The sequence below is a fragment of the Ambystoma mexicanum genome, chromosome 12 (assembly GCF_040938575.1).
Source record: "Ambystoma mexicanum isolate Mex_15411 chromosome 12, UKY_AmexF1_1, whole genome shotgun sequence".
Taxonomy (NCBI): Eukaryota; Metazoa; Chordata; class Amphibia; order Caudata; family Ambystomatidae; genus Ambystoma; species Ambystoma mexicanum.
The window spans coordinates 904,418,478-904,430,649 of record NC_090936.1 but is presented as its reverse complement, the minus strand read 5'-3'; the positions used below and the strand labels follow the sequence as shown (position 1 = coordinate 904,430,649).

Below are 12,172 nucleotides of genomic sequence, written 5' to 3'. Positions count from 1 at the left end.
TAAACCAGAGATGCACACAGGTAAACCAAACACCCTGTCTGTTTTAACCTGACATGTCACTAAAAGGAAGCAGCTAGGGGTTTTGAGTAGGAAGTGTCAGCAATGTGCATGTGTGCAATATACTTTTTTTGGCAGGGTGCATTATGAAGCAGATTAGCAGAGCTGGCATTCAGAGGCAGAATTACCCACATCATGTTATCATTACAAATAAAATGTTTCAGGGTTCTACAACCTCACAGATGAAATTCTGTCACAGTGAGCGAGAAGAATTGTATGTGCAGATGCACTGACTGTTTTGATGTACTTGAGTGTCACTTTTCTATTGCAGTCCATCCTCACAATAAAATACAAACTTGATTTTTCAGATGAAGTGCCATTCACAAATGCCTCTATATCCCTAATAAGGCTTACTTACTTTCACCGCCAGACCATGAGCTGCTGGCCAAAACAGCAGGGCACTTATCATTAAATCGGTGCATGAGAATCTCACATGACACACCAGATTGGGTGGCTTCTGCTTTGATGCTTAGGAAGCTTTAGCAATGGCAGGTTCTGGAATTTCAGTAAACCTTATGAAGGCAGGCAAAATAGGTTCTACGACATCCTTCATGCCACAGAAGATTGCCAGCAAAATTAATCACACTTTGGGAACGCTCGGCAAAGATGTTGTGTGGCACACCACAATGGTGATGCAAAATCACCCGTTAGAGAAGTTGGGTTTCCAGGTAAAAATCCTGTTAACATGTTTGAACTTCTTCTCTTGGATTGTATTGTCTTCAACGCTACATGCAACTTATAATACAATCAAGCAAGGAGCCCAATGGAAATGCATTTCATACATACTCACAGAGCCAATAAAATGGCCTTACCAGTAATGACAATGGTGTGGTCTCATAGACAGAGAGAGAAAGAGAAGCCTTGGGGGGAGATGGCCCTTTAGTACTTTAGTAACCCGTGTTCATAGACAATGGGGTGCAGGTATTATATGCACTGCAGAATCAATTTGTGGGGCCTTTCTGGTGATCACTTGTTTTGGTACTGCATGCATGCCCTTTAATCTCTATAAATTAAATTCCCATGTACTCCAATTTGTGTTAGTGTGTGTTTATGTTGAATTACAATGTTTTTGGAGGATGAGTTAATTTGATGCATGCCTTGATTTCTGATTAATGTAGGTAATAAGAGAAAATTAGAAGGTGGACGCCTAGTATTATTGTGATAGCATAATTTACATGATTCGTGCCTGATGTACATTGAAAACTTGAATAGCAACACAGAATACGCTACCTCATTGAGCTCTCCTTCTGTGTTGAGAAACTCTGTAACACCACTGATGAGCTTTGAATTCATAAACAGCGCCTCTCCATATCTGCACAAGATAAAGGTAGAAAAGCAGTAGATAAAAACACTTGTGTACGAGCGCGACATAAACAAAATATCAATATCAATGTCAATATCGATCAGGATGCAAGTTATGGAATTCATTTTAGGTCACCAAAAGGACACTGAGGATGAATTACTGGCAGAAAGTAGAATGCTATGCATTGACTCACAGTATGGACCAGTCATATTGGAATGGGTCTAGCAATTGGCAGCTGTTACTACATGCATTCCCATTTGCTCTCTCTATGCGAAACGTTAGTGCTTTCCAGGAACCTTAGATGTGCAGAAACAAACATACGTCTCAACACAATGCTCGTGGAGAATGATTTAATGCGCATACATTGAGGTATCTCTGATTGTTACATGTTCATTAAAATTGCCAATGCTGCAAAAACATTGATTATTAGTTGCAAATATTGGATGTGCCGAGCAACACCACCCTTTCTGCGAAATACAGTGAATCAAGTCATAGCCGACGATTATTGAAATCCAACCCCTCTGTGTTTTGCAAATGCCATCATAGAGTTGGTGGTAGGGCACTGACCGATCATCTAGAAGTATCTTCATGGGGTCAAACTTACAGACTGAGGCCAGTGAAGATGACGTTGCAGAATAGTTTGAGGATTGCAATTCAGAAATAACTGTAGAAACAAAGTCCTCACTTTTCAGAAAACACGTTTCTACAAAGCTACCAGTGGAGGAATGGCTCGAAGCTTATGAAAGCTAGTATTTGTTGACAAGGTGCCATTACAAACCGGAGACATTAACAACTGTCCATGAGATGTGGGAAGCATATTTAGGCCTGTATGCATAATGTTTGACACCAGCTGAGCTAATACCAATCGGGGTTCACCACTAAGCCCGCACATCAATCGCCTTTGAATGTTTAATATTTGACCATGAGTACTAGTTAATGTTTTCCTATATTTCAATAGCTTTTCGTGTTGTTCATACTACAAGTTTATTTTAAAAAAATGCAATCAAACAGCCTTCCATCTCCCCAAAAAAGTCATCAACAGGGCTTCACCAATAGACCATCTGATATAACTAATTATAATAAACAAAGAAAGTGTGCCTGGATATTGCTGCTTGTAGGGTAAGTGTGTACTGGTTTCCAAACATACTGAGATGACGGTCCAGCTACAATTCCTGCACAACTAGATCATCCATCTTATGTCAAACTCTCCTTCAAAAAGCAAAGTTACGATAAGTAATACAAAGGCTGGGCAATACTAACCTGCACAACTATACATAGGTATATGACTATCTTAATGTTTCAAAACACACAACAAAGTTATACTGATTTCTCTAGCGTAGATACAATCACGACCCTCAAGTGACTGAAAAAGTGGAGCAAATTTCACAAAGAAGGGTGTTAGTTACTTGGAGGCGGGGCACACACGTTTCTCAATATTGTGTGCTCTGGCGGGCCTCTCAGTATTGCAGAATGGGGTCTGTGCTCCACATTCTAATACCAGTATTACATGTCCTCGCCTCCAACTCTCCGCGACTTATACTCTGTATGGCTCTCATATTTCTCTGAGTCTTTGTGCTTTGCACTGGCTCCATGTTTCTAAGCGCTTTGAGTTCAAATCACTATGCAGCGTCCACCGGAACTTTTATGGTCAAGGGGCTAATTATTTACAAGCTATGTTCCGGCCTTAGATCCCTGGACCTTCACTTTGATCCACGGATGCGCGTCTTTTTTCTGTACCTCAATACAGAGTTATCAGAGCCGTAGATCACCCCTTTTCATTAGCTGCCGCCAAGTTGTGGAATTCCTTGCCACCATCATTGAGGGAGACTAAGAACCATCGGCCGTTTAAACGTGCATTGAAAACACCCTTGTTTTAGCTGGCTGGCCTTTTTCTAGCCACTGTTGGTTTAAATAGCACCAATATGCCCTTGGGTGAACGTGTGCTTTATAAATCCATATAAAATAACATAACACATTACATTGTTGTTCGGAGCTCTTTAGCAAATAGAGGATGTTTATTTACAGGAGTTCATAGTGAACAACATCTTTTCAGTGGTCTGAAAAGCACAATGTCGATTGGAGGGGGGGCTTTGAGAGGATGGCGACTTTGGCAAAGATAGGGTGCCAGGCCATCATACCTCGACATTCATTGTGTGCTCTACTGAACCGCAGGACTTTTTTCTTGTTTTGGAATGGTGTTTTAAAGGGCCTGGGGCTGTCTCACATGTGAAGTGAAAGCATCCAAAAAACCAACCAGGGCAGGAATCATAAAGTGAGCACAGAGCTCATTTAATTGTCTGCAGAGAGGTAACGTGCAGAAAGCATGCTGCGGTAATGTGGCCGTGAGCTGAATTTAGAGACTAGTTGCCAATTGTTTCTACCGAACTGCCTTTCACAGCAATGACATCAATTGGTGCAAAAGAGCTATTGCTTGGGCATCTACTGGGACATATTCTAGTACCTCCCATATCAAGACACACAGCATGTTGATGATGACCTACATGATACATACGAATATGAATGCATTTTCTACAAAGGGTCACAGGCGTTCAGAAACTGGAGGATGATAAGGTACTGACCCTGGCTGGAACTGTTTCAAAAGTTGACCTTCTCGGCTTTACAGACAGCCTTGTGATTGATACTAAGGGTCCTCTTTACGAGTTTGGAGATATTACAGCTGTTGGCCCCCCTCGTGGGGCTGCAAAGCACACACCAAATGATTGTACAGGAGCCATTGTCCACTCCAACCTTCTCTTTATTCCTCCAGAACATTACTGACTTTCCTTCTCCTTTGCTCCTCCTCTTCCTCCTTCCTCCCCTCCCTCCCACCATTGTATGCCCTCTTTCTCTTAAAGGAGCCCATTCTTTATTCACTCAGAACACCTCCCCCTCACTTAACATGAGACCTCCTGGGCTACATCTGTTCGATCAGTCATTGGGATCTCTTTATTGTTCCACAGGGTCTGTTTGGCGGTTCACGGGTCTCGCCCACAGTTCCTCTTTGTGGTGCTTCATATGTCTCTCCTCTCTCTGTTCTTTCTCTCTCGGCCGTTTCTTCTCATGCCTGCTGGGCTCCCACAGCAGTGTTCTTCTTCCCTCCGGTCCTTTTGGGTGCTGCTGGGCTCCTCATTTCCCGGCTTGTTGAATGACGGCTGGGCTCCTCTCCTGGGCACTCGCCTTACCGTGTAACGACACGGTCCGCTGGGTTCCTTTTCCTCCACCAACATATTCACTTTGATGTAGCAGCACACGCTGCCTCTTCACTGCTGGGCGCACTGCAACCACCGCTCTCCTCGTCGCTGCAGGGCCCGATGACCCACCTCTGCCGCAGGCGGCGTCTCCTGCTCCTTATGTTCACCTCTGCTGGGCACGCAGCTATCTCTTCCCTTCTCGCTCTGCTGGGATCCTCGCTCTGCTGGGTTCCTTGCTCTGCTGGGCTCATTGGGTGTAGGCTTGGTAGCCCCTTTGCCTGCACGCTGCACGGCTCAGTGGTCCCTGCTCATCCACGCTGGTGGGCTCTTCTCGGGCTGCTGGGCACTTCCTTCTGTGCTCTGCTCTGTCCGTCATGGTGTGACCCTCCGTGCACCGCGCTACTGGGTCCTTCACTGCTAGGCATAACATCCCTCCATTACTGCTTTGGCCCGCTTGCGTGGCACTCTTCCTCCGGCGGAAGCCTTCCGTTCCCTGCTGCGTTCTCACCGCGCTCCAGCTGCTGTGTTCCCTATTGCAGAGCGTTCTCTTCGTGGCACTGCTGGCATTCGTTTTGCCTCATCGCCAGTTGTTGACCCCCTCGTGGGGCTGCATCACACACACCAAAAGATTCTACAGGAGCCATTGTCCACTCCAACCTTCTCTTTATTCCTCCAGAACATTACTGACTTTCCTCCTCTTTGCTCCTCCTCTTCCTCCCTCCTACCGCTCCCTCCCACCATTGCATGCCCTCTTTCTCTTAAAGGGGCCCATTCTTTATTCACTCACAACAACAGCTAATTGCCGTTACCATTGGATTCAGTAACTACAATTTACCAGATTATGTATTGTGATGAAGACTCACTAGCGAGTCTCCATTTTGGAGTCTCGTTTGACTCCATTCAGGACATGCAGTATCACATCATGAGGTAATGCTGCATGGGCGATCTATGTGATTACTGTAAATTTTTTATGCGAATATGAATTTCTTTTATATTTCCTCCCTTTTCACTATATATATATATAGATTGATCGCTCTCTACTTTTGTCAGCTGACATCCCTGAACATAGAACCAGAGACACCAGTGAGACACGTCTGATCTTGACTTATGGTGAGGGTGCCCACAAGATTCGACAAGTCATGCAACGTCATTGGCATATCCTTAAATCAGATGAGCATTTAAATACTATTTTGGGAGATCGCATTAACATTACTTTTAGCAGATCTACCTCATTTAGGGATACCTTAGTTCCCAGCTTTATGAGGCCTATTGACAATGCATTGACCGATGGTTGGTTAAACACCAAACCACAAGGTTTTCATAAGTGTTCCAAATGTAAAGCCTGCACTTATGCAGTCAACAAGACGTGTTATATACATCCTATCCTGGGTAATAATGTTCAAATTGCATCCAGAATCACTTGTGATACAGAATTTGTGGTCTATGTTTTGAATTGCCCTTGCAATATGTGGTATGTGGGCAGTACAAAGGGTAAATTGAAGCTGAGAATGCTGCAACACATAAGAGCCATAAGAAATGTTGATCCTAACTATCCGATGGCTCTGCATTTTCAGTCTCAACATGAAGGTAAATTGGAGGGTTTTTCCTTCTTTGGTATTCGGACAGTGCCTAAATCACCCAGAGGTGGTAACCGGGAGTTAATGTTGAGACAACTGGAAACTAGGTCCATTCTCGACCTTGAAACAAAAAAACCCAGGGGCCACAATCTTGATGAAGAGTTATATACGTTTTTAGGTACCAATTAAGTATACTTTGTGAATTTTCTTGCACCTTTATGCAATACTAGGCACCTGTAATGTTCAAGAGTGACCCCTTGTGTGTTTAATATTTGAATACTTTTCCATTCCGGTCCACACTCTTATGTATTAATGTACATTAACTCTTCTTTCTTCTTCTTTTTTATTGATGCATCTTACAGGTTCTTTCTCCAAATGATTGTGAAGCATATCTTGCATATGATTGTTTTTAACATGATTTTTAGGAGGGTATTTTCCATTGATATTTATCACTTTGATCAATATTTTTGTATAGCTTGGTTTTAGGCTTCTCAATTGCTTTTTTACTCTGTCCCCATATCTTGGTTTTTTGTCTCGCATTGTCTCATTGTCGATTGATTATTTGTAGCTTGGTATGTAGTCTTTTTAAGGTAATAATTTCCCAGTGATGTTACTTTCCTTGCTGGGCTCATCGAGCGGAAATGGTCTTGAGGATTTTTTTTTATAGGGAATAGTTTACCATTCATGGTAGGTAATTTTAAGTAAAAAAGTTTTTTGCACTTGGACTTTATTGGGGATAAATTTGTTGTCTACTTTACAGCCGTCCATGGATGCACGTTTTTCTGTTGTTCCAGTCGCATTGTTATTTTATCTATTTGTGAGATATATATATTTATTGACTTTCATTCTTTTATCTATTTGATTGTTAAATCGTATTATGTGACTTAGTATATGCACCACACATTTAGGAACATATTTGTGCATCCATGGACGTAGAGCACTGTGCATTTTATCATTGCTGTTGTCTGGACATTTCTCTCCTTTAAACTTTTCCCTATTTTGCTGCTAAATATTATGCATTTTAACAACTGTTGCTATTGCACTAAGCACTTTAAATTTGCTGCTAAAGCACTTAGGACTTTACATTGCTGCTAAAGCACTAAGCACTTTATATTGTCTCAAGACTGCATTATTATGTTCGATTTGTATTACACCTCGCATATGTATGCGTAAACTTAGACCTACATGACTATATATCTTTGTTTATTCGAGACTAACGTTGGACACTTAGAATGGCTACATTTTGTCTACTAAACACATCATGTTGTGGGGCTGCTTGGACACCGTTGAGGTAATGGCTGTTTCAGACGTTATAACGTGGACAGACCTACAAGGCAGGGCTCGTCATATTTGGCAGTTGCCCTAGAATGGCATTATTTTTTGACTTTATTTTTATCTTGGGTACCAGCCTTTGTTGACAGACATATCATTGGAAAACACACGTTTATTTTGAACGATGTGTATTTATATATATTTATATATCCTTTTTTTTATATATTTTTTCCTTAGACACTCGTTATATACCTGAGGTTTTCTTTTTGCCATTTTTCTTTTTGCCATTTTCCGCCACAGTCCTCGCAGCCAGCACATCTGTGTAATTGTTGCTATATTCTTCATCATATAATATTTGGTTGATGTATTGACACCAACGATGTGTTTTTATTTGATCTTATTTTATTTAATACACTGCATGTTGCAGTGCTTTAAATGTTCTAAGATGGCTGCCATGTGTTCATCAATCTGTACCACCTTGTGAATGGGGACATTCTATGCACTTGTATCATAGAGGTTTTTAAAGCATATATAAGAAGTCCTTCTTCCATGAAACACCCTACCTACGTGAACAAGCGGTCAGTGTACCGCGAAACGCGTCGTTTTGTATCCAGGCTTTCCCTTTTTGCTGCACCTTTTTATCAATAAAGAAACATTTGTGCTGCCCGGACTAGCTGTCATGCCTTTTCCTTGCTGAGACTGGATTTCGTTCTCAGCTGCTTTTGGGAGTGCAATCCATCGAATCTTGCCCTGTTTTAGGGCATTTTTTCTTTTTTTGAAAAAAAAAAAATATATATATATATATATATATGTATATATATATATATATATATGTGTGTGTGTGTGGGAGAGCCTCCACACTGGGCCCATACACCCCCACACGTATTATTTACTTTGCATTTATTGGTTGAAATTGGCATGACGAAATGCAACATTTTCGTATGCGCAGTAAATGTATGTGCAGTGATGAGGTGATACCCTGCATGGGTCATACTACAGCCATTACTACATTTGTGTGGAGGTAATTACCACCACTCAAAATCTGCCATTTTCTTTATGGTTTCAGTGTGGAGATTCATAAGTCGCCCCTTGAAACACTTGTGTATAGGCACATTATAAATGCCATACCATATCAAGTAGTGGGCGTGGTAAAACAGGTAGAATTCCCAAATGCCACCTGTTTTTCCACTACCATAAATGGATATCTCCAGCAAGAGTAGCACAGCCATTGGCGCAGATGTAGGCTCCCTACAGCCATCGTGTAAATGGATTGCGATATAGGCCAAGTTTGAAGCCATTGCTTCATTGAGATGACAGATAATAAACTGCTCAAAGGATCTCTGTTGTCAAATGCACGATAATATATGGCACATGACTATTGAGTGGATGGACATTATGTATGCAATGAAGGATTTCCCATGTTTGAGAACAGCAGAGAACAAAAACCATTTGAGTGCCTAATAGACCTGACCCCAGAACTGTCAGAGACCATGCATTCTTTCCCGCATGATATGATATGATATGATATGGCATTCAAAAGGCGCCTATACACAAGTGTTTCAAGGCACGACGAGGCAAGGGAGGGGAAACAAAGGCAGGACAAAAACAATGATCTTATTTTTGTGCAAGTGCAGGGGAGAGGGGATGGGAGAAGTGCCAGTGAGGACTGGGGAGAGTGGGCAAGTGCCAGACATGGGATCACAAAACAAGTAGTGCAGCAAACAAGAGGCAAGTGCAAGTGTTGAACGTGCAGTCAACAGGTGTCAATAAGTGCAGGTGAGGGAACTGTAGAGTTGCAGATACAGACCATAAGTGCAGGGGATGCCAGGGGGCAGTGCAGGAGTGCAACTGGGTGGGCAGGGACGTGGGCCCGATTTTAGAGGGTAACCAGTGACCAGTGCAGTATCAGACAAGAGATTAGCAGGGGAGAGGAAGAGAGAAGGCAGAAATAAAGAAGAAGGTATTGAGGTGCTTCCAGAACCTGAGATAGTTGTGCTCAAGTTGCATAGAGGCCGGAAGGCTGATCCAGAGGGAGGCCCTAGCCAAAGAAAGAGATCGGCCCCCAGCTCGTTGCTTGGAGAAGCGACTGACCCTCAGGAGTTGGAGGTGGTGGAGCGAAGAACTCGAGTTGGAAGATATTTCCGAAGATAGTCTGGAGGTATTGCAGTCCCAGGCCCCAGAAGGCATTGTGGACAATGTAGAGGGTCTTGAACTTGATTGTTTCTGCCACAGGGAGCCAATTGAGAGATTTCAGGGCTGGAGAGATGCGATCCCTGGGCTTGAGGCCAAGGACAAGTCTCGCATTCCTGTTCTGGATGAGTTGTAGAGGATGAAAAGTTGAGGCATGCAGATTTAGAAAGAAACTGTTGCAATAGTACAGCCTATAGAGAACCAGAGCGAAGGTGAGGAAAGGAAGAATACCTCTGAGGAGGTGAAGCTGGTAGTTTGACATCTTGGTGTCAGAGATGTGAGGAGAGAAGTGCAGTAGATGTGCACTTCAAGACTTTTACTACCTGAATATTTTGATAATTTGAAATCACTCAACTCTGCAGACATTGGATCCCTATGAATTTATTCCAGTCTCAGGAGGATCTGAATGCCATCTGCAGTGATTCAAAAGAGGAGTTAGAAGAACTATCTCATCTGTAAGCAACAATACATAAAGACGTAAAAGAATCTGAAACTCCCTAGAGTAGTTGACATGAAATTACTTTTGGCTATAAAAACAGGACATATTGCCTCATTACACGGAAGGCGGTAAGGGTTAACGGTCACTGGTAATACACAAACATACACTTTTTGTTATACTGCCCAGCTAGAAGTTGAAATTGCATAGTGTATGGTTCTAAGTTTATGGAAATGTTCATGATAAACAAAAGCTGATTGGCAATCTCAAATAGAGAATTCCCCTTTCCAGAAAAGTCCTACAGTTTCATCTGTGTACCTTGAAGGAAGAAATTGGCAATTCTCATAGAATCTTCCTTACTTCTTCTGCATTCACTTTGCCATGGATTCACTGTCAAATTTACCTCTTCATATCTTCACTTCTTCCTTCGTTCACTTCTTCGAACAGTCACTCCATAATTACAGGAGAAGACTCCCTGTACTCCCCTTCTTTTGTAACCCATATTCATCCTCCCGTCCCCAACTTGCACCCAACGCTTACTTTACAGCTAACCTTCCTATATTCATTCCCACCTTGACAATGTGAAGATGCAGATGTAGTAAAGGTAAGGAGAATTAAATGCATGAAAAAGTCAATGTCGGACAAAGTGAATGTACAAGATATATGTGTAGAATAGGTTTCCTAACTGAAGTAATGGGTGGATACCATTTAAATAACCTCTAACACAAAAATGCATGACTTTGGGAGATATAGGCAAGTTGGCCAGAAGGGACAACATACCTGCTGTAGAATTAACTAGCAAAGCCACAGGAGAATGTCAGTTCTAAAGAAGGGTATGACTGATTTATCTAATTTTGGCATATAAGTGGAACTTATGCATCTTGACATCTATCATTTGCATGGCCTTTTAGTGCTTCTTCACAAAAGTCCATCTTAGCAACGTAAGGGGTAAATAGTGCTTGGTCCGTAGTCTACTAACCATCTTAATTTCTGCTGCTCACTATAACCAAGAATCGCTAACTTTATACCACTGCTCTCAAAGCCCATCCAGGGCAGGTAATGGAGCCTAGTGAAAATGCGTTATGCATATAAAATTAAGGGACATTTTAGCTAAAGTCGACAAGGGCACTGGTGAAACAAAAAAAGCAAAGCTACTACATCTCATCATTGCAAAATAGTAGTTCTTTGTCAATAAACAAGTGTATTTTTTTCTCTTTCTGAATTTAATTCACAGTCGGAAAACAGGACATATTGCCTCATTACACGGAAGGCAGTAAGGGTTAACGGTCACTGGTAATGGTACCGGTGACCGTTAACCCTTACTGCCTTACTACGAGGTCCCTTTGCGGGACCCGACATTGACGGCTGGTGTAGACCAGCCGTTAAAGTAGGGACCCGCAAAAGGACCAGGGTGCTAATTACGGTACCGCAATTTGCGGTACCGTAATTAGCACCTTCCCCATTCCCATTATGCCCTATGGGGCAAAAATGGGAATAGGGAAGGGCAATGGAGGAAGGGGGAATTACCGCCCCACCAACCTTGGAATAGGGCGGTAATTCCCCTTTCCTCCAAGGCGGTGCCGGCAATTTACCGGCATGGGACCAAGGTGCTACTAGCACCTTGGTCCACCGCCTACCGTGTAATGAGGCCTTCAGTCTCCGCTGAATTGAGACCCTTATTGAGCCAGATATTACATGAAACCTGACGAGTAGTATGCACACTGTGGCAATCACAAAAAGGGGTAAAAAAGAAAGAATGAAAGTAGAGATAGCGTGTCACGGCTTGACTGATTCAAGATTGCACTAAATACTTTAAATCCTATCGAAAAAGCATATAAGCATGGGCAAGTTGACTAGATATGATTATGTCTTTCCTGGATTTCCTTTGGTTAGATGAACTTCTCTCCAAGCTGGCGAGTCTGACAAGGTCCTTCAAGGTCCCTCATACGCATCACCACTTCAAGCCACTTCCTTGCCTTTCAAACCCCATGGATTAACCACTCAGAACATGTGATTGCAAAGTACATAATAACTGTCCCTTTTCCAACCAAGATTATGAGTTGTTCACAAGGCAACCGGAAGTGGGTCATGCTGTATATATCCCCAACACAAGTGCAATTATGTTTCCAACGTTAGCTCAGAAAAA

The 12,172-nt window shown here is 42.5% G+C and overlaps 1 protein-coding gene across 1 annotated transcript in view; it reads right to left on the bottom strand.

Moving 5' to 3' along the window:
* The window catches only part of TRHDE (thyrotropin releasing hormone degrading enzyme), a 3,000,980-nt gene that overhangs the window by 56,494 nt on the left and 2,932,314 nt on the right, over positions 1 to 12,172 (bottom strand). Inside the window, exon 18 of the mRNA XM_069629390.1 lies at positions 1,288 to 1,369. Coding sequence (XP_069485491.1) covers positions 1,288 to 1,369 — 82 coding nt within the window. The remainder of the gene's footprint in view (positions 1 to 1,287; positions 1,370 to 12,172) is intronic.